The following is a 21,568-nucleotide window of genomic DNA, read 5'->3' as shown; positions in this document are numbered from 1 at the left end:
CAGTTCTTAAATTGAAAAAGCTTCTAGTGAAAATTTGGGAAATGGTGTTACAGGATGTACACTTTTTATTTTGTACTGCAGTACAAAGTAAAAAGTGTTTAAATTTATATATATATAAATTTAAAATTATTATTTAAATTTATATATATGTATATATATATATATATATATATATATATATATATATATATATATATATATATATATATATATATAATATAAATGTGTATATATATGTGTATATATATATATGTGAGTATATATATATATATATATATATATATATATATATATATATATATATATATATATATATATATATATATATAGTGTATTGTTTAATTAAATTTGTTTAAGGCATACTGTGTTTCTTTATCTTGATCTTACTACCTTTGTATTAGTATAAAATTTAATTGCAATGGCATTAGCTTTTCAGTAATTTGGTAAAATTTTTAAAATATGTTAAAATAAAAAAGTATATAAAAGATATAATCTCTTAAAAAAAGAAAGTTTTGGTTTACCTAATTACCCTCGCTATGAGATACTATGCATTAAGACTTTGTTATATTTTTATTTTAATGACTTTATAACATTTTAGGTGCTTGTAGCCTGTATTGAACATGAGCGCTTAATTGATAACATGCAAAAGATTAAAGAAAAGATCAGTTTAAATGGAAATTCTACAGAAATTACTTACCTTACTCCATTTGTTGAAATACTAACTTATCCTTATTTATGTTTAAATTGTAATGTATGGCAACATTTTATTAGTGGACTTGAGTGGATGATTGATTTTATGGGAGAATCAATTATGGAACAAGAATGTTTTTATAAAACTTGGTTTTTTTTAACTCTCTGTTCTAATAGCAAGGTTATTTTTTATTTTGTTTTTTACTTTTATTTTTTACATTTTTTTTTTTTTTTAATAAAGTTTACATAGAAAGAATCTCTCTAGAAATAAATATAAAATCTATAGAAATTTATATAGAAAAAAATAATTCTGTATATACGATCCATATTGCTTAAAGCATTTTAATTTGTAATTCTTGAAAAATGTTTAAAAAAATGTATTTCAAAAACCAATTGAAATTTATAAATTGTTATGTTTTTTGTATTTTGCATATTAAAAAAAATCAATGGATTTTGTGTTTTTTTTTTAATTTTACATATTCTCAAGTTATGTTTTAGATAAAAGAATGGGCTACTAATTGTATTGGAAATATGAAATTGATTGATAACGAAAACTTTAACAAGTTTAGGCCTATCTTCAATTGTATACTTAATATATTGTTTGAAGACAATTCTGTAGATTTTCAAATGGCTCATGACATAGAGATTGAGATAAAAGATAGTACTAAACTTGCTCGTCACATTTATATGGGGAAAACTAGTGGTGAAATTTGGATTGCTTGTGGTGTTATATTTAATTCTCTTGAAAGCAGAGTTTTAAAAATCTTACTTACTTCAAACAATAATGACAAAATTTTATTGCTGTTATTTAAAAGCTTTTATGGTAAATTTTGTTTAATATTAAAAGTTTGATCTAACTTTCTTTAGATCAGGCTCTTTGGTTTACTCTTATTTACTTCTATCAAGATTCTTTAGCCATACGTTCCCCAAAAACTACAACAAAGATTAGTACATGCCTCTATTTTTTTAATCTTTGCCTAGCAGAAAACTAAAATATGTGTAGGGGATTTATATATCATATTAAAATTAAACTGTAATTTAATTTTCTTTGTTTTTATAGCTAATGTAATACTTACATACTTGAAAAAAAAATTTTATTATACATTTTGAAGTTTACAAAAAGAAAAAAAAATTGGAGAAATTTGTAATTTTTTTATTTTGCTATTAACTACACTTTTGGCACTTAAAAAACTATAAAAACTACTTTGATTTATAAGGATATAAATGAGCTATCTTAACTCATCTAAATTTTAGTAATTTGGTTTTCTCACCACTCCCTAGGACACTTAAATCAACTTTGTGGCTTTTGAGGTACATTTTTTTTTTTTTTTCCTAAGGAGTTTTATTTAAATTAAGTAGTTTATAGGTCATAATATAAATAAGTTTTCATTAACTTACTTCATGTCTAAAAGAAGTAATTATAACAAGAAAATTTTGGAAGTGGTTTTGAAATTTTACATCTATTTTCTGATTTTTATTGAACAATATAAGTATACTATAGCATCTAGGTATCTATTTTGTATATAATAAAGTATTATACAATTATATCACCCAATCATTATAGCATATTGATGTTTGTATTGGGTTTTTGTAGTGTTTCAAAAATGTTCAGCGCCATCTTACATCATACCAATATAAGTGTACAATTTATTTAGTATTTATATGTTTTATTATTTTAATTATATAAATTATTATTACCCAAAAAAAATGGTGTCAATTAAATATATCTATTAAAGCTTTTATTGAGATAAAAAAATGTAGTTTGGTTCATAATTGTTGGGATTCTATTTTTAGATTCATCAATTAATATTTGGGTATTTCTATATATTCTTGAAATTCTTCTTGGCAAGTTGGGGCCTTCTTTTTGGTTGCTATCCGGGATCAATGGTAACACACCAACACAGCTATATAATGCTATAAAAAATCATAAAGACTTTTTAACATTGCACAAAAAGTATCAAAATGCAGCATATGTTGAGCAAGAGTTAACGTATTCATCCTATTCTCATATGGTATTTAGTTATACTAAAAATGTAAATGAAAAAAATAGTTGTAATTGTGCTTTGCAATTGTTTTCTTGGGCATTACCTTTTCTTAAAAGTGTAATAGATATTGGAAACGAAGCACAGACTTTATTTGGCTATATTTTATTTTACCATACTGATTTTTTAGGTAAGTTTTTTTTTAATAGTTTTTAATATATTATAGATAGTTAAATTTTCTATTTCAAAATCTTATGATTTAAAAGATTATTGAAATCAAACAAGTTTTTCGGTTACTTACAGGGTTTAATATCCAGAATTGTACTCCTATAATTAAAAAACTTTTGTAATTTGAACATAATTTCAGACCCCTTGAGGATTCGAATTACATGAGGTTAACTGTAAAACATTCTTTTTTTTAAACAGCACTTTTCCTCTCTAGTTTTTTGTCTCTTCCGTTTAAGTTTTTAGTATAAAACTTTACTTTTTTGGAAAACAAGAAAATTATTTATTGCCAAAATCTTTATTGCTAAAAGATCTTTCAAAAAACTCCTTTCATCTTCATCACCATCATCCGATGGTGATGAAAATGAAAGGCAATACTTTATTGTTAAAACAAAAATGGTTCTTTATTGTTTAAACAAAATTTGAGATGAGTTCAAGCAGCATTTCGGCCTAAGAGAATAAATAAATGAATAAAAACACAAAGCACCCAAAAAAATATGAAACATTATAAGTGTTCTTGTTGAAAGAAAAAAGTGTGCAAATTTAAGAATAATGTTTGACCGGTAAATTTTTATTGTTTTCAATAAAAATTTAAAACATTCACAAAACAATAATAAAAAAATTTTTTAAAACAAAAAAGTTTTTGTTTAAAATTCCACTATTACCAAAATAGTTTATCGTGCATAGTAATGCCATGTATGATAAAAAATATTTTTATCAACAAATAATAAACATAAAATGTTTAAAATTTATGTATGGTATATATGCAGAGAGGTGGAGTTGATGTAGATTTGATGTATATTGCCACAAAATGATTCTTTCTGATTTTTGGTATCCTGAAGCTCCAAAAATGAGAAGATACTTATGAACTACTTTTGATAAAAAAAAACCTTTAAAGACACTCAAATTTATGAGGATTTACAAAACTCACTTTTTGCAAGAGACTCCAGATCTTCCACCTAAAAAACAATATTCCAAATCATTTAATGATTTTTGCTCATGATTATAAGTCACTCAACATTTTTAGAACTCCTAGACACCAGAGACCATAAAATAAGTAGTGATTTAAAGCCGGAGTCTTTATTTTGGGATTCAGCATCCCTGGATATATGAAATGAAACTTAAAGAAGAAACAGGTTTTCATCTAAAGGCAAACAAGTTGATAACTTAATTAGTGCATTTAATGGAGCAAGTTGCATTTTTAAGAAGCAAGAAGTGTATTATTTTAAATGTCATTCTTGAATGCCAATAAGTAATATTATTTTAGCAAAATTAGAACTCATAGTTTTATACAAAATTGAAACTTAGTTTTCATAGTAATTTATGTAAATTTTAAAATTTTTACTATAAATAGTTTTCAATATTGTTTACTATTCACTGTGCTATCATACAGTTTTAGGGCTATTGCTGTATCAGATTTTGCTTCGAAAAGAATGGTACCAATTAATACATAACTTATGAATTTTAAGAAGTAATTTTTTTTTTTTTTTTTTTTTTTTTAATATCTTTGCTTCCAACAAGGCTGCAAGCAACCATTATTAGAGTTGAAAGTTACTGGGAAAAAAAAAATGAAGTTTATAGAGCAACATAACAGTTGACAACAATAACAAAAATTGCAAATTATATAAATCAGGAAAGCAAGATAAAGGAAGCAAATTCCAAAGAACTGATGTACAAGGAAAAAAACTAATTGTATAAGAATTTTTGGAGCACTTGGGAACAGTCACAGTAAAAGGATGAGACTTGAATAAATGGTGAGTAACACAAGAATGAATTTTAGTAGATGGCACAAGAGAGGCTAGCTCTTCAGAGCAGTGTCCATTATAGTATTTGCAGAAAAGAGGAAGAGAAGCAACATTACGACGATTAGATGATAATTAAAGTAGGTCCAACTATGTTTACAATGTATTTTTGCACCTTGTCTAAAAGAGAAAGAGCATCATTGGAAGATCTGCCCCAGATATTGCAACAGTAATATATACAAGAACAGATTTGAGTTTTATAGAGATAAAGAATAGAATCCAGAGTAAAAAAGTGTCAAGCACGGTAAAGAGGTGCAACCTTAGCAGATGCTAATTTTGCAACAGATTTGATAAATGGTTTCCAAGAAAGATCGGAAGTAAGAGTTAATCCTAGAAGATGAAAGGTAGATGACTCATTGAGTACATTACCATTCATAAATATAGGAAGATGTAAATTATTGCAATAACGATTGGCTTAAAAAAATTGAGTTTTATCTGAATTAAAGTTCACCAGCCACTGTGAGCCCCATGCTGTAGCAGAAATAAAATCCTTTTCAAGCTCAAATGTCCCCTCCATGCAATCAGAGATTGTTGGCTTATCACGACAAGAATAAATGGTAGTATCATCAGCAAACAATGCCACCTTAGATGTGAAAATATCTGAAAGATTGGTAATGTAAATTAAAAAGAGTATAGGGCCAAGAATAGAACCTTAAGGAACCCCTGAAGTTACAGGATAAGAACATACACAATATAAGACCATACATAAGAGATACACCATAAGAAGAAAGCTTATAGAGAAGACCAGCATGCCAAACTTTATCAAAAGCTTCAGAAATGTCAAGAGAAGATAGCCTTAACCTCTCCACCTTTATCTAATGCACGGTAAAATTTATCGGTTATTACTGTTAGCAAATCAGCTGTAGAACAAGAAGATTGAAATCCATATTGATGATCAGAAAGTAAGTTATTAGATTCAAGAGTTTAAGTGTTTGTTAATTAAAGGTTCAGAAACCTTGCTTATGATAGAAAAAAGATTAAGAGGATGGGAGTTAGACTAGTCAGATTGCTCTTCAGAGTTTTTAATAATAGGGATAACAGATGCCTCGTTCCAGCAGGCTGGACGAGGCATCTTTAAGGTTCGTGTTTCGGAGTTATAGAGTTGAGAGAGGGTTATAACCACTATTAAGTAGCCTCCTTATCTGTAGTGGCCTTCTCGGCCTTGAGGAGATGAATAACAAAAAAAAAAAAAAAAAAGCCTTATTTTTCTTCATGGTTTTCCTCACATTGTACTGCGGCAATTTCCAATTGAAACCATTACTTCCGTATCTATCAGCAGGAAGGCAAATGATTACTGCCCAAGGGCTATCACAAAAAAAACGACAGAAAGAATCCCAGTCAGCTTAAAGGTAGTTGTAAGGGGTACAATGATAGGGGGATTCTGATGATGAACAAGAATAAGAAAATAGTTTTGGAGAGATCAAACCGTAATCAGAAACACCTAAGGGTAAATGTAGAGAAACTGAGCACTGACTAGGATCAGAAGCAAGACATAAGTTGATTAGAGAAGGTAAAAGTTTTTGACAAGGTGCAAAAATGCATTGTAAATATAGTTGGACCTGCTCTTGCAGCCAACCTCTAACCATTATCACATCATTGTGATGTTGCTTCTCTTTCTCTTTTCTACAAATACTATAATGGGCACTGGTCTTAAGAGCTAGCCTTCTTGTCATCTACTAAAATTGATTCTCATGCAGGGCTTTGGAGCCAAGGTCTAAAAATTGGTTCCAGCTTTAGGCTCATGCTCCATTAAAATTTTTTGCTCCAACTTCAGCTCCGGAGCGGCTCTGCAAAAAAAAAAAAACAATTCAATTTTTTTTTTCAGGTTTTATGGCAATAACTTAAGTACTATTTTGGTAATATCAATCTTAATTCATCCTTAAATCTAATTTATCAGGTTTGAGTGAATAACACAGATCCCTTGATATAAACTTAAGAGCAGAAAATAGCCTCTCTACACTTGCTTGTGAGATAGGTGTACAAGTGACAACTCAGCACGCTTCTTGTATTCTTTTTGGGTATTCTTCAATTTTCTTAAAAGCTAAATTCACTTTGGAATGTCCCATTTCTTCCATTATCCTACAGTTGTCCAAAAAATTTGTATTAAAAGTATTTTTATCAAAAAAATTTAAAAAAAGAAGTGTGACCAAAAGTAATTTTGGTCACACTTCTCCTTTTTTTTTTTTTTTTTTTTTGTTAAGCTCCATTTCAAACTCATCCTCTTATTTCTTATTTCTTGACTTTCTATTATATTCTTGACATCTCTTTTCTGCATAGATTTTGAAATGTCTTCTGCAAATAGTCCTAGATTCTTCTCTAGGTCAGATTTTAATTTCAACCATTCCTTTACGAACTCTCCTGGAGTATTGATGTTACAGTAAATGTCAATTAACTGTAACATCATGTGGTTTTTTTTTAAAAAATTGCAATGATGACTAGGTTTATACGATATTTTAGGTTGTAGAAAGAATATCTGATCAACTGCAGCAAATTGCTCTCTGTGGATGCAAGAGTAATAGTCTATATATCTATATATCCGGAATGTAGAACCCCAGCGTGTCTCATCCAAAATTGAAGCAACCTTGTATTGCTTCCTTGCTAAAAATATTGTATGTGAGTTTCTTAGTTTCTTTACAACATAACAAGCTTTTTTTAAAATCATATGAATAGCTAGCTGCAAAGTGTGAATAACGCAGCGCATCAGCTTAATGTCAGTAGACTTTGTTGACACTATTCTGGGTTAATAAAGGCTAGATTTTCTTCCCGATCTCCTTCACTTTCTTCTTCATTTGTATCCTGTTGTAAAAATTCCAGTTGTTCTTAATCATGCAAAGTTTCGTCTCAAAAATTATCATCACGTGAATATTTGTTTAAAATTGTGATAGCTCTTTTTTTTAAATTGTAGTTTCTGATAACAAATCTATATAGAGTATCTTCCAACATATTTTTGATAGCAACAGGGCTGTGCTGTCCTTGTGCCAAAGTTTTCAATCTATCAGTGACAAAGTTTAAAAAAAAATTTTTTGCATAGTAATATTGAATATTTATTTCCAAATAGTTGTTTTGGTGTCAAGTGGCTGCATCTATTTTCACATAAATAATGTTCTATAACATTATTTTCTTTTTTTCAGCAAATTCACTAATCAAATTGCATACAGAATTGTGTCCAGTACTGAATCCAAGAGTTTTACCTGATTGGCCTGTAACCAACTGAAATCCTTCATCTCAGCGTTTAGGCCCTTTCGTTTTCAAAAAATGCTGTTTTATTTTGTGTGCGTTTTGATTGATTTATTCTATAAAAAAAATCATAAAGCTCATTGTTTTATTTTGTTCACAAATACTCTGTGATTTTATTATCTTCGAGTTTAAAGTTTTAGCTCAATACTATGGGGCAGAAGTATAAAAGCTGAAATGTTTTTGTTTAGTAATTTATTTAAACAGCTATAAAGAGATTATGGTAATAAGTTGCTATGAGTAAAAAATTATGTGAAAACTTCGATTTTAATGTTTGTATTGTTTACAGAAAGATAAAATAAGAGGTTTTTAGTCATTTATTGAATATTTTAATAAAAGAGACATTTTTGGAATATAAATACTTAATGCATTTGTTTCAGCTGTTTTTATGACGCTGCCCTGTTGCGTTTCATGTATTTAGTGGTAGTTTAGTTTTTGCTTGATGTTAAAAATAGGTTTATAAAAAAATAATAGATTATATAAGAAAAGCTTAAATTCTACTTTTATATATATATATATCTATGTATATATATTTATATATATCTATATATATATATATATAGATATATATATATATATATATATATATATATATATACACATACATACATACATACATACATATTATTTCGTTAAGGATCCTCCATAAACTACACAAGGATCGTACATAAAGTACGCTTGAATGGGGGAGAGGGGTTGATTATGAAAGTTAAGAGACACCAAAATTAAAAAGAATATCATAATTAGGTAGGTTAAAAGGTAGGTATTTTTAGGGAGGTAGAGGGTACTCAAAAAAGTGTTAAGTAAAATGCAGGATGGGGAGGGGGTGATTAAAAAAAAGCTTATGTACTTTATCAACAACCCCTTAACCAATCATTGATATTGTTTAAAAGTATTGTTTTAAAGTGAAATTGGTGCATTATTTTGGTTTATATTATTTTAAATTCAATTTATTAATTATTTATAGTCTATTTTCGAATAACTAATTAAAATCAACACATAACTTTATGGCAACTTACATAAACATAATTACCACTGATAAACATACAATTAAAAAAGCTTTTGTATTTTTAAATAAAAGTAAAAAAATAGTATAAACAAAAATAATATCAACAATCTCAAAAAAAAAATTTTTAAATCTTAATTTCATTTGGAAAACAAGTGTTTAAATCTATTTTTAAAATGTTTCAACCAATTAAAAACGTTAAAACAAATCATGTGACTAAACACATGGATAAAAGTATATTTTTGTTAACCGATCATTGACATTGTTTAAAAGTATTCTTTTAAAGTAACTTATCATACTCAACAATATGAACCACATGACATATTACACAAAAAAATTGACTAAAAATTAAATTCTAAAAAAAAATTTTCTTTTTCTATTTTTTATAAACCATATGAAAAAATGCATTATTTAGAAATTATAAATATTTTAATGAGTGTAATTGATCAAATTCTTTAAAAAAATCACATATAAAATGATAACTTTATGCAAATTTGATATTTCAAAATATCAAAAGAGTGGAGCTGGCTCTGGAGCTGGAAATATTTTAACTCCAGGTCCGCGGCTGCTCCAAGGCTCTGTTCTCATGTTACTCATTATTCTTTTCATCCATTCAGTCTTATCTTTTTTCTGTGACTGTTCTAAAAAAGTGCTCCAAAAACTCTTATTCGTCTAGTTTTCTCTAATAGTGTTTTTTTGCAGCCTTGTTGAAAGCAAAGATGTTAAAAAAAAAATGATTCAGATTGTCTGGAAAGGGAATTGGAAAGTTGATTATTTGAGTTAGAGATTGAGAAAGGCAAAAGTTGTGGGCCTTAACGCCTGCAGAGTCACTGACACTAGACCCAAGCTATTCAGTGTAGTGAGCATTAAAGTCACCAACAACAACAATATTGGCTGAAAGATGAAGAGAAAAGTCAATTTGATCAGAAATAACATCGAAAAGAGTGCAATCTTGGGATAAAAGAGAGCGATATAGAACATATAGCGATATAGAAAAGCACATTAAAGAATAGTCTGTGGATTCAAGTAGGTCTGGTAAACTTTGCGATAAATAAAGCTCAACGGAAGAAAAGTTATTTCATAGACCACAGATATTAGTGAATAATAGGTTTAGAGAACTTGGTGACAAGAATGGTTTTTGTGTTTTATGGTTTTTGGTACTTTAGTCATTTTTTAATGTGTTAAAGAACTTGACTCAAAGCATAGATAGTATGCAGTATACTATTTAATAGTCCAAGCAATTGCCTCATTACTATTAATAAACCCTAAGTTGTAACAACGGGCTCCAAATGTGGCCTCGACAATGCATACCAAAAGTATGAACAGGTACACCATCCATGCGCAACATGGCACTGTTAGTACTCTAATATTTTACAGCTGTTGATAGAATCAGTCGCTCCTGGAGCCACCATCGAGATTGGAAACCTGACTACCAGCTGGCTTCAGTACCATAAAGCTGAGTTTTTTAACTGTACCCTCGTTAGGAGAAAATAGAATGAGTTGTCTAGTCATAAAAACAGAGACATTAGCAAAACCCATGCATTGAGTCAAGAAGATCCAGCATTTAACATCCTAAACTGTGAACAATTTATTATAAGTACATCTGCGCCAGCTTAATAGATGAAGAAGGGGTGCTAGGCTGGTCAACAGATAGAATCTGTATACCCCTTAAATAAGTAAAATCAGATAGTCTATAGATAGAATCTGTTTACCCCTTTATAATAAAAATAAAGAAATAAAGAAAATATAAAAAAATGAAAAAAAAACTTTAGTTTAAGAGAATATATAGTGAAGTTAAAAGAAAATGTTATTCATTAAAATTGTGGTTTTTTATAACGTCATAAAGTTAACGTACATTTTACAATTTGATTTTAACATTTAGTTATCATTTTAAAGTTAAAGGAGCTAAATCTTTATTTAGGTAACTTTTAAAATATAAAGGAGCTAGGCTATGTATGTGCGTGTGTTAGGGGGGGGGGGGGGTGTAACAGAAGTGTATCAGTAAAATTAATGTTATTGCAACAGAATCTTACCAAAATATGTGCAAATATAGCAAAATATATGTATATTAGGTATGCTATGGAGCTTTAACTCCATATTTATTATCTCCTGCTCCATATATATATATATATATATATATATATATATATATATATATATATATATATATATATATATATATATATATATATATATATATATATATATATATATATATATAATTAATTAGTAAAAAACACTTATCTAACTTTTATCTTCGACTCGGAGTTTCACCATCGCTGGATCATCAGGAAGAGTTACTAAATCTCAAAAAAAATTCAATTTATAGAAAAAAATATTTTACAGGAAGTTATAAATTATTATAAAAAATTTTTAATTACTATATTTTTTGTTAACGGGAAGTTACAGAAAGTAATTATGAAATAATTTTCTTTGGAATGGGGATAGTTTAATTTGGTCATTTGTTTTTATAATTTTTTAAGAGGTATTTATTTTCGTGCCTACATTTAGAAATTAATTCAGATTTTTTATTTAATAAATTTTCTTGATTCAAATGAGTAATTATTTCAAATTTTTCTTGCAAACATAGCATACATTCTTTGGAAATGTTATTATAGGCAGGGGCAGATTTTAGAATAGACCATTGTAAATTAAAATTTTTGTTTTTTTCTTTTAAATCCCAAATATATTTTGACAGCATAGTCTCTTTTGAATATTTTTTGTGTTTAAACGATTGTTTGTGGTTGGCATAACGTTTTTTCCATTCCCCCTCGGTTAAGCCAATATATTGTTTATCAGGGTTGTTTTGTGAGGAAACAATGCACTTGTAAATTACATTTTTCGAAAGGCATTTTCCATTTAGAGGGCAATCTATTTTTTGTTTACAATTACAATAATCAGTGTTTTTTTCTTTTATATGTTCATTTTTATTAATTAACGCGTAGTTGTGGCCTTTTATAATTCTTTCTAAATTTTTTGTACAACTATAACTTACTTTAATGGTATTTCTGTTAAAAATCTTATGTAATTTATTAGAGGGAGGAAAATGTTTGTCTACTAATTTTAGAAAAATTTTACCAATATTTGTTGAAACATTTTTGCTGTACGGGGGGTTGAACCAAATTATGTTTCTATTTCTATTACGCTTTTTTGCAATTTTCTTTTCAAATTTTAGCTCGAAATTTTGAAAGCCACTTTTTTTAAGGGCATCTTCATAAACGCGTTTAGAGGAGTTAAAAATATTTTCATTAGAAGAGTTTTGGTTTAGCCTATTGTTAATTGAAATTGGAATTTGTTTTAGAATTTGAGGGGGATGGTTCGAATTTACATTAATATACAATAATTCGTCATTAGGTTTTTTGTAGGGCTTATAGGAACTTTCTGAGAGGTTAAATGTGACATCAAGAAAATTCACTATTTTTAAATTTATATTTATTTCAATTAGGAAGCCAATATTTTTAAAAACTTTAATAATATCTTTTCTAATTTTATCGAGTTGTGGCCCTGATTTTTTATGCATTATTACTAAACCGTCGTCGCGATAAAGACCTAATTGATTAATTTGGATTATTTTAGCAATCCAAATTAATCAATTAGGTCTTTATCGCGACGACGGTTTAGTAATAATGCATAAAAAATCAGGGCCACAACTCGATAAAATTAGAAAAGATATTATTAAAGTTTTTAAAAATATTGGCTTCCTAATTGAAATAAATATAAATTTAAAAATAGTGAATTTTCTTGATGTCACATTTAACCTCTCAGAAAGTTCCTATAAGCCCTACAAAAAACCTAATGACGAATTATTGTATATTAATGTAAATTCGAACCATCCCCCTCAAATTCTAAAACAAATTCCAATTTCAATTAACAATAGGCTAAACCAAAACTCTTCTAATGAAAATATTTTTAACTCCTCTAAACGCGTTTATGAAGATGCCCTTAAAAAAAGTGGCTTTCAAAATTTCGAGCTAAAATTTGAAAAGAAAATTGCAAAAAAGCGTAATAGAAATAGAAACATAATTTGGTTCAACCCCCCCGTACAGCAAAAATGTTTCAACAAATATTGGTAAAATTTTTCTAAAATTAGTAGACAAACATTTTCCTCCCTCTAATAAATTACATAAGATTTTTAACAGAAATACCATTAAAGTAAGTTATAGTTGTACAAAAAATTTAGAAAGAATTATAAAAGGCCACAACTACGCGTTAATTAATAAAAATGAACATATAAAAGAAAAAAACACTGATTATTGTAATTGTAAACAAAAAATAGATTGCCCTCTAAATGGAAAATGCCTTTCGAAAAATGTAATTTACAAGTGCATTGTTTCCTCACAAAACAACCCTGATAAACAATATATTGGCTTAACCGAGGGGGAATGGAAAAAACGTTATGCCAACCACAAACAATCGTTTAAACACAAAAAATATTCAAAAGAGACTATGCTGTCAAAATATATTTGGGATTTAAAAGAAAAAAACAAAAATTTTAATTTACAATGGTCTATTCTAAAATCTGCCCCTGCCTATAATAACATTTCCAAAAAATGTATGCTATGTTTGCAAGAAAAATTTGAAATAATTACTCATTTGAATCAAGAAAATTTATTAAATAAAAAATCTGAATTAATTTCTAAATGTAGGCACGAAAATAAATACCTCTTAAAAAATTATAAAAACAAATGACCAAATTAAACTATCCCCATTCCAAAGAAAATTATTTCATAATTACTTTCTGTAACTTCCCGTTAACAAAAAATATAGTAATTAAAAATTTTTTATAATAATTTATAACTTCCTGTAAAATATTTTTTTCTATAAATTGAATTTTTTTTGAGATTTAGTAACTCTTCCTGATGATCCAGCGATGGTGAAACTCCGAGTCGAAGATAAAAGTTAGATAAGTGTTTTTTACTAATTAATTATTGCTCTGTTCTTTAAGAACATTGAGCACTCTATTTGTAAAATACACTAACATAATTTACATATATATATATATATATATATATATATATATATATATATATATATATATATATATATATATATATATATATATATTATAATTCCGAGGGTTGATAGGGTATTTTTATTTATAAATAAATACATACATACATGCACATATAGACAAAATTTTACATTTTTATTTTTATTTTTATATAGACAAATGCAAAGTTTCTGACTTGCTGTATTATCTCGCTTATAAAAATATTGTTGAAATTTTCAGTTTCACTTTAAATATAAAATTTTTCTGGATACTTCTACCATTTATTGATGGGATACCAGATTTGCTATTGAAACTTGCTATTAATGATTTTTCTGGTGTCGTCAGTTTTACTAAACAGATGGCTTCATTGGTTAACATGTTAGTTGCAAAGGCACTTTGTAAAAAGTATATTTCTAAGGAATTGAGTTTATCATTTCAATCAAACTTCAAAAAAATGCTAATGCACCAATCTTATGATCTAAACGTTTTAAAAAAAGTTCTCCTTATTATACTTCAAGTTAGTATATTTATATTTTGTTTACATTTTTTTCTTTTTGTGTTATCGTAAATATGAATTTTTGTTCATTATTGCAATTATTAAAATGATATGATTTAATCTCAAAGTCTTTTTTTTTAAATGTTTGTTTTTCTAGTTTCAAAACATGTTATCAAGTTAATTTTTAACAATTTAGTATATTCAAACCAAATTGATCAAACTCCATATATTTTAATTATTCAAATGATAAAAGCTTAAATAATTAGAAACTTAAATTTGTTACTAACTTAAAGTGGTTACTAAGTTTTGTAAATTATGAGTTTTTATAAAAATTGTAAAATTTTGTGTTTTTGAGTCTTTATTATAAAGCATTACAAATGTTTCATTAAAAAGTTTTGTTTCAAAATAGTTCTGTGAAATCATTTTGTTAATAGTTATTTTTTAATTTTTAGAATTCTACCAAAATCAAACCAGAGCCACTAACAGAAAATAATGATTTAGATATTTTTGTTTCTGAAGGTATTTTTGTTTTATTATTTTTAGATAACTTTCTATAAAGTAGGTTTATTTTATGTTGTTTTTTATCTAAATTATAATATTATACTCTCTTACTTTAATTTATTTACTTTTCATTTTACTTTTTTTAAAGCTGTGTTTTTATTGTTGCATTTAACATCAACTAATTGTTGGTAATATCTTTAAAAGTCATTTGATAATGATTTTTTAATTATTTATAGCTTTAAATGAAGAACAAATCATAAAAATTGAGGATGATTATGATGATAAAACAGGTATTTGTTATTAGAATTGCTTTTATTAAAAGTATGTTTACATAGAAACTTTAAAAGAATGTGGATGTGTTTAAGACATAATAGTCATTTTTTAGTTTCATCTTTTTCAATAAAAATAAATACAAATAATTTATTTGTATTTATTTTATAAAATAAAAAGTTCTGAAAAGATGAAACATAAAGATTATGTTTATTACGCAAAATTGTAGAGAAAAAATGCAAGTCTACAGCAACAAAGACTTGTTTCTGTATTGATTGAATGAACTTTATACGCATCTCATTAGGAATTTTTATCAAAAATCGTTCAAAAATTGCTTTAAGTGCTTTGTTGGACCAATCTTCCAAGGCATTTCATTGAACTATTTTACTTAAAATCAACCAAAGTTTTAAGTATGTTGTGTGAGATGAAGTCTTTTGAAATTTTAGTAAAGTTTTATTACGGATTTTAAACTCAGGGGGCAGGGGAGATCAGGAAATATTTTGACAAACTCCCAATTTCGTCAAAACTCTGTATCAAATTTTGTCCTGGTTAACACCCTGTGTCTCTCTCTCTCTCTCTCTCTCTCTCTCTCTCTCTCTCTCTCTCTCTCTCTCTCTCTCTCTGTATATCTGTGTGTGGTAAAACTTTTGTTTTTAAAAAATACTGATAAAAACTTAATAACTTAATATAAAAATAAAATTAAAAAATTAAAAACTTAATATAAAATAAAGTAGAACTATTTTCTAACATAAGATGCATGAAATAACAATAAGAATATGTTTATTAACATGAATTTTTAATATTTTGTTGATCCTCCTTTATTTTTTATAACTGCACAAAGACGATTTGGCATGCTATGAATGCAATTTAAAATCTTTTCTTTCAAATTTACCTTATGCCAAATAACTTTTTCAATTAATTGGGTCCTATTTATGACCTTTTCTAGCAAAATTTTATTCTTTAATAACTCCTATACATTTTCTATAGGGTTTAGATCTTGGAGGCTCCCTGGTCAATCCAAAAAAGAAATTTTTAGAAACCTCCTTAAGGCTGAGAAAGCCACTAAAGTTGAGGAGGCTACTTTTTTTTCTTTTTTTTTGTAGTTACACTCTCAACTCTATAACTCCGAAACACAAACTTCAACAAACAAGGCTGCTGCACGGAGAAACAAGTTGAGTGCAGTATTACCAGGGACGTGGTGAGGATCAAACTCGGAAGTTCTTGCTTATGAGGAGAGGGCTTGTACAGGAATGGCGTGCGATTTCATGCTGTAACTGACCATACTTATAATATATTTTCTTTACAATTTGACCATGGCGGTTTTGATATTTTTAGCAATTTGAATGCTATAAAAAAATTGTGGCGTTATGAATAACTTTCAATCGATGATCTTTTCTTAAGTTTTTATTTTATGCAAAGGCTTTAAATAAAATAAAAAAATAATTTTAGTGATTGTTTAAAATAAACAATCACTAAAATTATTTATATTAAAAGATAATTTTTTAGTTACTTTAAATTATGAAAAAGTTTAATTAAATCTTCTGTTGTAATGCAATGGTTTAATTGTTTTATTTATTTTATTTTTTTTTACTAAGAATTGTTTAAAACTTTTTTTTTTTAACTTTAATAAAACGTTTCAAAAGATAGATTTTTAAGTAATGTATTTTAAATGCAATTATAAATGTAACAAAAAGTAATTTTCACTTCGAGGTTTTCGAGTTTTATTTTAGTGCTTATATATTTTCTTTTTTGTAAGGAATTGTTTTCTTTTTTCGATTATTTTTTTTTTTAATTTTCTTCCTAGTTTAAGTTTAGCTAGCTTTTCTTTTTTAGGCGCATTTCTAAAATGTTTAAAAATCACTTAAACATCTAAAAAATAAAATCATTTAGGTGGTCTGCAATAGCGCTTGAGCACTTATGTTCAAGCCTGATATATGTATATACATATATTTAATGGTAGCAATTAAATTTCTTAGGTATTTTAGAACTTGACACAGAATGCCTCTCAATAACAAAGTCTTCTCCAATAGATATGGTAAATATACTTATTAATTTATTTGATTATTATTAAGTTATTTTGTTATTTTTTTTACTTTAATATTTTTCTTTTTCTTTTAAAGAGGAGACTTGGTTCACACAGTCCTATCCTTATTAGTGATGAAGAAGATGTTGACCTTGATATTCATGCTATCAACAATTTTAATTCTGTTGCCTCAGTTCCTATTGTTTATAGCTATAACACCTTGGCTTCTGGGATAAAGTTTGAAGGTTTGAAAAATAAAACTATAAAACCTGATGAATCTTTTTTACCAATAAAATACAAAGTGGTAACACCTTCTGTACCTCAAAGTAATGTTCCTAATATCTTTGAAACATCAGAATCTTCTCTCTCAGAATCAAATCAAAGAATTTCTAACATAGGTTTAGTACCTAAATCTAACGATTCAACTTTATTAAATATAACTGATTTAGAAAACTCTGAATCTATGAAAATTCATCAAAGTATAAAATATAAAAGCAGTAATATTGAAACAAACAAGAATTTAGAAAAAGACTTGAATAAAAATAGAATTTTAGTCAACCAAACAGAAAACCATGTTTTGACAAATTTTGAAACTGAGAAAGATATGAGTAATTTTGTTGATAAATGTTTTGATATATCTTCTAATTTTAATGAACCTCTGCTGGTTAAAAAGATAGCTCCAAAATCATCTGGTTCAACTTTAATGCAACGGTCGAATACATTGCGAAGAGAAAAAATTGAGCAAGAATTAACTACCAAAAGTAAACCTCTAAAGTTACCAAATCTCAACAGCAAATTACTTTCAATTTCCTGCTTTCATAAATTAATATTTAAATGGAAAGTAGAATGGTTTGAAAATCAAAAAGAACCTGTCGAAGCAACTAAATGTTTAAAGAATGTTGGTATTAATTTTGATACTTACGATGAATATTACAGTACATTTTGCAACTTAATACTCTGTGAAGCGCAGAGCCTTGTTAGTAAAGAATGGAAAGAAAAATTATATTCCTCTAAAATTTATAAAATTACAGAAATTAATGAACATAAAACAATAGATACAAGTTTTCACATTAAATGTGAGTATGAATGTAAAGAGATTTATCTAGACTGTCCTAGTGAAGATGATTTAGTCTTGCTTCATTTTATTAATGAGAATCAATCAGTGTTTGGTATAGTTGAAAAAGCTGTTAAGAACAAAAGATACAAAAATAGTTTTGTGCCAACTTATGTTTTAAATATAAAGTTAGCAGAAATGTCTAATAGTAAAACATGCAAAATTGTTAGCATCAAGAAATTTGCATCACTAAGAACTGTTATAAGACAGTTTAATGCTTTAACTGTGTTTAAAAACTCTTTGCTTGCAGCAGATATATTAAAGCCATTTAGAATGAAAACATATAACTGTAATGAAGAACTTCTTCCAAAGGATAAATTTAAAAGACTTTCTAAATTGAATTTAATGCAACTCCATGCACTTTCTACTGTTTCGCATGCTGTTTGTCAAGTAGATTATGTTATTCCTAGAATTGTACTATTACAGGGTCCACCAGGAACTGGGAAGTCATATACTATAAAGACAATTATAACTCACTTAATGCAGGTATTAATTATATAATTTTTTGCCTAATTTATAAAGTTTAAAAAATTACATTATATTTTGCTGTTTGATTAAAAAAAGGAGTTTTACAAGTCAAGAGAATCATCAAATCAAAAGTCTCAACGTATCTTGTTCTGTGCTCCATCAAATGCTGCTGTGGATGAAATAGTTAGACGCTTAGTACAGAGTCCACCATATAGAGATGATAATGATAGTCATGCTATAAGTAAGTTTTTTTTTCTTTGGATTTTTACCAAGTGTTGAACTTAGGAAATCAAGACTGTAACTTTTTCTTGTGGTTTAGAACATGGAAATTGTGGTGATTTTAATATAGTTCGAGTTGGTCAGAAGACACAGGTTTCATCTGAAATAGTACAGTACTCTTTAGAATATTTATTAGAACGTGAACTTAAGAACTATAAGTTATCACATAATAAATCAAAAATTATAGAGCAAATAAATTTGTTGAGGTCCAGACTACAAGTTATGGACATTGAATGTCAGAAACTAAGGATGTCAAATAATCAAAATGAAAGTGAACAGGTATTTTATTGCAAAGTTGAATAAAGAATATTTTTGTTTAGTGTAAACTTTTATTTTGTAAATGAATAAAATAAATTTAGTACATGATCAAAACTGAAGAGCGCTCTCGAATGCAAAAATTATTAGATGAGCTTAACTTTAAGCGAAACAGTTTATCAGAAAAAAGAGATCATCAAGGTGACTATAGTGAAGAAGAACATAATTTGCAGCGCAGTTTGTTATTGCGAGCAGATATAATATGTTCAACATTAAGTGCAGCTGGATCCAAGCCTATGGTTGATACTTTTAGAAGAAGGTTAATTTTATTTATTAATTTAAATTATTTAACATTTTTAACATATATTCAACATTTTTTTATTTTTTTATTTTACAGCCGGGAAATTCCCTTTCGTTGTGTTATTATTGATGAAGCTGGACAGTGTACAGAACCAGATGCACTCATACCACTTCAATATGGTTCTTCCAAACTTGTTCTTGTTGGTGATCCTGCACAATTACCAGCAACTGTTATTTCACAAAGAGCTGGTAGATTTAATTTGGGTCAATCATTATTTGAAAGATTGTATAAAGGCATTATGATTAACAGTGAAACAGGAGGTGATTTGGTTTGTACTTGTTTTAATATTCTAAGAGGCAACTTTTTTATTGTAAATAATTTGGAAATGATTATTTTACAGTGCATCCAGCGATTTTACTTAACTATCAATATCGCATGGCACCTGATATTTGTTGGTTCCCAAACAAAAGGTTTTATAACAATGAGCTAAAGTCTAATGAAGCACTAATAAAGAAAAAGTCTGATTTAAAACCCTATGTGTTTATTAACTTAGATGAAAGTAGAGAAGATAAAACTCGAATGGGGTAAGAAATTTTGCTTTATATGCTTTCTATGCTGTATATTACCTTTTTTTTATTTTTTTATTTTTGAGTTTTAAAAAGTGAACACTCAGCCTGTTACAACTAATTGCGGCAAAAAAAAATTATTACGTTTTAGTAAAAAATAAAGTTATAAACTTTTTTTGAAGGTGACTTCTATTGGTCTATTTTTCAGATGTCTAATAGCACAACCTTTTTATGTTTTTTTGTTTTTTTTAAACACCTTCGCTTCCAACAAGACTGCAAGCAACCACTAATTAGAGTTGGAAGTTACTGGAAGAGAAAAGATGAAGATTGTAGAGCAAGATAACGATTGATGAACAACTTAAAGGATTGCAAATTATGTGAATCTGGAAAGCAAGATGAGAGATGCGAATTCCAAAGAGCTGATGTTCAAAGAAAAAAACTAGTTTTTGCACCTTGTCTGAAATAGAAAGGGCATCATTAGAAGATCCGTCCCAGATATGGCAACAGTATTCCATACAAGGCTGGATTTGAGATTTATAGAGATAGAAAAAAGAATTGGCAGTAAGAAACTGTCGAGCTCAATAAAGAGGTGCATCCTTTGCAGATGCTAATTTTGTTACGAATTTGATATATGGTTTCCAAGGAAGATCGCAGTAAGAGTTAATCCAAGAAAATGAAAGGTAGATGACTCATCGAGTACATTACCGTTCATAAATATAGGAAGATGTAAATTATTGTGATAACGATTAGCTTAAAAAAATTGAGTTTTATCTGAATTAAAGTTCACCAGCCACTGTGAGCCCCATGCTGTAGCAGAAGTGAGGTCCTTTTCAAGCTCAAATGCCCCCTCCAAGCAATCAGAAAGCTTCTAATCATGACAAGAATAAATGGTAGTATCATCAGCGAACGATGCTACCTTAGATGTGAGAATATCTGGAAGATCGTTAATGTAAATTAAAAAAAGTAAAGGGCAAAGGATAGAACCTTAAGGAACCTGAAGTTACCAAATAAGAAGAGTGCTGTGCATCGAGGACAACTTTTATACTACGATTGGAAAGGAAGGATTCAATAGTCTTAAAGATGTTACCAGATACACCGTAAGAAGAAAGCTTATAGAGAAGACCAGCATGCCAACTTTATCAAAAGCTTTGGAAATGTCAAGAGTAATAGTTTTAACCACTCCACATCTATCTAATGCATGATAAAACCTATTGAATATTACTGTTAGCAAATACCTTTAAAACGAGAAGATCAAAACCCATATTGATGATTAGAAAGTAAGTTATTAGATTCAAAATGAGAGATTAAGTGTTTGTTAAAGATTCAAAAACCTTGCTTATGATAGGAAGAAGACTAATGGGACGGT

At 27.7% G+C, this 21,568-nt stretch overlaps 1 protein-coding gene across 14 annotated transcripts in view; it reads left to right on the top strand.

Annotated features, from left to right (window-relative positions):
* Positions 1 to 21,568, top strand: part of LOC100204258 (uncharacterized) — a 73,196-nt gene that overhangs the window by 44,300 nt on the left and 7,328 nt on the right. For all 14 annotated transcript variants that reach the window (XM_065806127.1, XM_065806122.1, XM_065806129.1 and 11 more), the window contains 13 exons: positions 599 to 871; positions 1,189 to 1,513; positions 2,485 to 2,862; positions 14,106 to 14,446; positions 14,878 to 14,944; positions 15,163 to 15,216; positions 17,173 to 17,231; positions 17,317 to 18,819; positions 18,898 to 19,042; positions 19,121 to 19,359; positions 19,440 to 19,654; positions 19,733 to 19,956; positions 20,037 to 20,220. In XM_065806127.1, the coding sequence (XP_065662199.1) occupies positions 599 to 871; positions 1,189 to 1,513; positions 2,485 to 2,862; positions 14,106 to 14,446; positions 14,878 to 14,944; positions 15,163 to 15,216; positions 17,173 to 17,231; positions 17,317 to 18,819; positions 18,898 to 19,042; positions 19,121 to 19,359; positions 19,440 to 19,654; positions 19,733 to 19,956; positions 20,037 to 20,220 (4,007 nt within the window). The remainder of the gene's footprint in view (positions 1 to 598; positions 872 to 1,188; positions 1,514 to 2,484; positions 2,863 to 14,105; positions 14,447 to 14,877; positions 14,945 to 15,162; positions 15,217 to 17,172; positions 17,232 to 17,316; positions 18,820 to 18,897; positions 19,043 to 19,120; positions 19,360 to 19,439; positions 19,655 to 19,732; positions 19,957 to 20,036; positions 20,221 to 21,568) is intronic.

The sequence above is a fragment of the Hydra vulgaris genome, chromosome 09, assembly GCF_038396675.1.
Source record: "Hydra vulgaris chromosome 09, alternate assembly HydraT2T_AEP".
NCBI lineage: Eukaryota > Metazoa > Cnidaria > Hydrozoa > Anthoathecata > Hydridae > Hydra > Hydra vulgaris.
Note: the sequence above shows the minus strand (reverse complement) of the source record. Positions and strands in the feature narration are given on the sequence as shown.